A 4,339-nucleotide genomic window follows, 5' to 3' on the forward strand; every position below is an offset into this window, starting at 1 on the left:
TTATAGAGACAGTGTTTGATTTGGTGGAGATGGAGGATGATGAAAGGCGAGAGCTATTGCAAATGTCAGATTCACAGTTGATGGATATTGCGCGGGTTTGCAACCGTTTCCCAAATATTGATCTGACCTATGATGTGGTTGATGGCGACAATGTGAGGGCTGGGGATGATGTCAGTTTGCAAGTGACCCTTGAACGGGATCTTGAGGGCAGGACAGAGGTGGGACCCGTTGATGCCCCTAGGTATCCCAAAACCAAAGAAGAAGGATGGTGGCTTGTGGTTGGTGATACCAAAAGTAACCAGTTGCTTGCCATCAAAAGAGTTTCCTTGCAGAGGAAAGCCAAGGTCAAGCTTGATTTTGCTGCCCCTGGAGAAGCAGGAAAGAAGACCTATACCCTCTATTTCATGTGTGATTCTTATATGGGTTGTGACCAAGAATATAGCTTTGCTCTTGATGTCAGAGAAGCAGGCGCTATTGAAGACGACAGTGGAAGAGAGTGAGTGACATGCTTAAAAGATTAGACTTCTTTTGCTTTTGTACTGTTGTAAGTTTCCTAACATGTTATTCCTGTTATTGCGAGACCCGGCATATGTTGGCATGTGTTGCACATTTGAGTTGACTCTTTTACTTAAAATGGTTGAGATTGTCTGAAAATTGTTGCTGTCGAAACCTAATTTGTAGCCTTGTGTATTTTCCCATTTATATTAGCTCTCCAATTTGTGATGTTCAGCTTAGGTAAACAGAAAAGAACTGCAATATGCAACAGTTTGCATTATTGTTTTAGATTTGGTCACTTGTGTTGCTTGTTTTCTATGTTTCTCTTTTGCTTTGTGTTTCAACAGCTGCTATAGTTTTCCTGCCATCCGAAATGGGAAAACCGTAGATGACTCTGGTTTCTTGTTTTGTTATTGGTTTCAGGTTCATGCTTTGAAAATTTGATCTTACAAATATCTGAATCCGAATGGTAGGTTTTTGGTAATAGTCATGTGTGATCTTCTCTCGACGATCAAGATATGACAAAACTGTTTAGTTTTATTGTGATTATTTTGTTGTACTTGGAATCCTCTTTATTATGATAATTTGGATGTGGACACATAAAAGTTGAGATGTCGAGATTTCATAACTAGAATTTACAGGGAAACGAAGATAAAGTAGAAATTGGGAAGGTTTTCCACCATCACTGAAGGCCTTTACCATTGGTGATGGTGATGGTGATAGGTGATGGTGATGGTGATGGGAGAGTTCACTGTGGATTTTTCACTGTGGATCTTCTTTGTAATGAGAATTTGGAATTGGATACAGAAAAGCTCAATGGCCCACCCTCATCCTAAACTACCATCCCTACACCTTCTCTCACCAATGGTTGTCTATCTAATTACATTTGGTGCTTTTTATTGACCAATAGCATTACATCATATAAGATGGTATTATTTTATTCTAGGTGTAATTTTTTTTTTTTTAAATTTTGGTTATAGTGATTGGCTTGCCCACTCACCCTAACGGCACCAATTCTGATTTCAAATTTTGAAAAGTTTCAAACTAGACTAATAAAGTCCGAATGTTCTCTCAAATTGAGATGACAACTTGAGAGAAATCAAACGGTAACATTTATCCCCTAATTCTATTTCCTCCATCACTGATTTCTTGATCACTTGACCTGACCCCCTTCATTGGGTGTTCTTCAACTTCTGTGAAACATGCAATCAATGGTCGAATGTTAATAATATTTCAGGTAGAACATTTTTTCCCCTCTTTTTGTACTTTCCTTTTATCTTCTAATGTTAATACTTCTTTTTGGGGGTTGGTTGTTGTTGTAGTTGGTGTTTTTTTTTTTTTTTTTTTCAATTAAGGTCAGTTTATTTTCATCTTTAGTGATTTTTTTTCAATTGATTCAAATTTATTTTTTTAACTTTTTGGATTGGCTATTAAATTTTTTGTTTTTTTTTTTAAATGTTTAGAAAAGCAAAAAATTATTTAATTTTTGTAAGCTTCTTTTATTTATAGAATTTGGTTTGTTTTCATTTTTAGTGATTTTTTTACTCAATTTTTTTAATTTTAAAAATTATATAGTCAAAAAATGGAGTTAAAAAGTAACCAAAAAAAAAAAAAAGGCTAAAAAAGTAAGTTACAAAAAAACAACAATTCTTTCCAACCAAACATTAATCATTTTTTCTTGGATAAATTACACTTTCCCCTTTTTATGGTTGGTTGTTTTCTCACTTTGGCCTTTGAAGTTTGTGTTTTTTTTTTTTTTTTTTTTTTTTTTTCACTTTTGACTCCTTACATTTCAATTTTTTTCCAGTTTACTCTTAAAACTAATTTTTTTGTTCAAAACACAAAAAAAATACCACATTAACCGCACAACATTAAAAAAAAAATATATATATTATTATTATATTGAAATTTGGGTTTGTGTCAAAGGTGTGACTTATATATAATAAAATATTTTTATATCACATGGTTGTTAATGTATTATTTTGTGCCTAATTTTGAACATAAGTTAACTTTTGGAGTAAATTGTAAAAGACTTTAAACATGAAAAGTCAAAATATGAAAAAATAAACTTTAAGTGCGAAAGTAGGCAAGTGTCCAACATAAAAGGGGAAAAGTGTAATTGACTCTTTTTTCTTATTTTTATACTATATTAGTAGTAGAAGTAATTGAGTTCATTTAATACATCAATAATACTATAAATTCACTCTTATCAACTTAGAATTTATCAAGAAAAGAAATCAATGGCTCAGACTCATTTCATATGTGGACCTCACACTTCACTAATTCAATCTCCACCACACAAACACATTCAAGGTAAATTCTTGGTCCATAAGGGTGGGTTCTTGGCATTTTTCTTAATACATTCTTAACTAGTGTACTTAGGCCACTTGTTAATTAATAAAACTCTATTTGATATTATATGGTAATAATTATAGGGTTGATTGGTGAAAAAGTACACACATGTTATTTAGTCCAATGTTTAATTATTATTATTATTATTTTTTATTTTTTTGATAATAAGGAGACTTGTTAAAAAAGTCAATGGCACCAAAAAAATATTCAGTGGTTGGTGGACGACAATTTGTGGTGGCCGATAGCAATGGTTGGTAGGGATGAGATGGACAAATAAGTGACATTGGACAGATAGGTGGATTAGATAAGTAACATTTGAATAGATAGTTGGATAGATATGCAACGCATGCACAGATAGGTAACATTTATTTGAACAGATAAGTGATATTTGAACAGTGGTTGGTGGCGGTGAGGTGGATAGATAGGTGAATAGATAAGTGACATTTGAATATATAGTTGGACAGATAAGTGATGTGTATATAGATAAGTAATATTTATTTAAACAGATAAGTGACATTTAAATAGATAGACAGATATGATAAGTGTCTTTTGGATAGATTAATATTCTTTTAACCCAAAAATATTTAAGTATATGTCTCTTTATTTTTTATTTATTTATTTATTTTTAAATTAGACCTCTAACCTGAATAGGTTCATAATTACATGTTGTAATAGGCTTACAAAATATTAACATTAATACTTTTTAGATAAAAATTATAAAATCAAGGGAGAATTACATGCCCTTAAAATAGACGAAACGAAATTATAGAGACATAAAAATTGTCTCTGCAATTTTTTGCATTGCACCCACTATGTTTTGTAAGCCTTTTTTGATCTTTTACCTTGTATCGTTATCTCTCTTAGGAAAATATTTAAGATTCTAAAAAAAACTTATGCAATTCTATTTATAATGATATGTTATGGTAGGTATTAATTTTTAATTTATTACACTCAATAATTGAAGGCTCAATTTTTATACAATATTATTGTAAATAAATTTATGAGTTAAATATGTGAATCTGTAACATTATTCTTTTCCTTGAAATCAATCCAAAAAAAGTTACTCTCAGTGTCAAAATAATGGTCACTTTTGAAGAATTTAATTTTTTTTTTAGAGTATAATTATTATATTTTTAAAATATTAATCATCTAAAATTACCTTTTTGATAGTATATTTTTAAAAAATATCAATTATCATAAATATACTTTTTATATTATTAATAATTTTTTTAAAAAAAAGACAAAATAATAAATTTATATTATTTTATTTCTTAATTTTTGAAAAAAAAAATAATATTTTAAGATAATAAAAAATAAAATAAGAATTAATATTTTAGAATAGAGAGAATCAAAGTTATCAAAGTCGTATTCATGTATCATACATTCCAATGGCCAAGCCCAATCCGATGACGAGCACGTGCCCAATCCGATGATGTAACATCGTGTTTGGAAGTATATATTAGAAACGTACGTACACCTATGGACAAAGGGA

General features: G+C 30.3%; 1 protein-coding gene across 1 annotated transcript in view; it reads left to right on the top strand.

Moving 5' to 3' along the window:
• The window catches only part of LOC114317227 (DExH-box ATP-dependent RNA helicase DExH12), a 14,834-nt gene extending 14,180 nt beyond the window's left edge, over positions 1-654 (top strand). Inside the window, exon 4 of the mRNA XM_082868693.1 lies at positions 1-654. This exon is cut by the window's left edge and continues 2,692 nt beyond it. Within this exon, the coding sequence (XP_082724819.1) occupies positions 1-500 (500 nt within the window). The 3' untranslated portion in view covers positions 501-654.
• Positions 655-4,339: the final 3,685 nt, after the last annotated feature.

The sequence above is a fragment of the Camellia sinensis genome, chromosome 5, assembly GCF_055761805.1.
Source record: "Camellia sinensis isolate YWXY chromosome 5, ASM5576180v1, whole genome shotgun sequence".
NCBI classification, from domain to species: domain Eukaryota; kingdom Viridiplantae; phylum Streptophyta; class Magnoliopsida; order Ericales; family Theaceae; genus Camellia; species Camellia sinensis.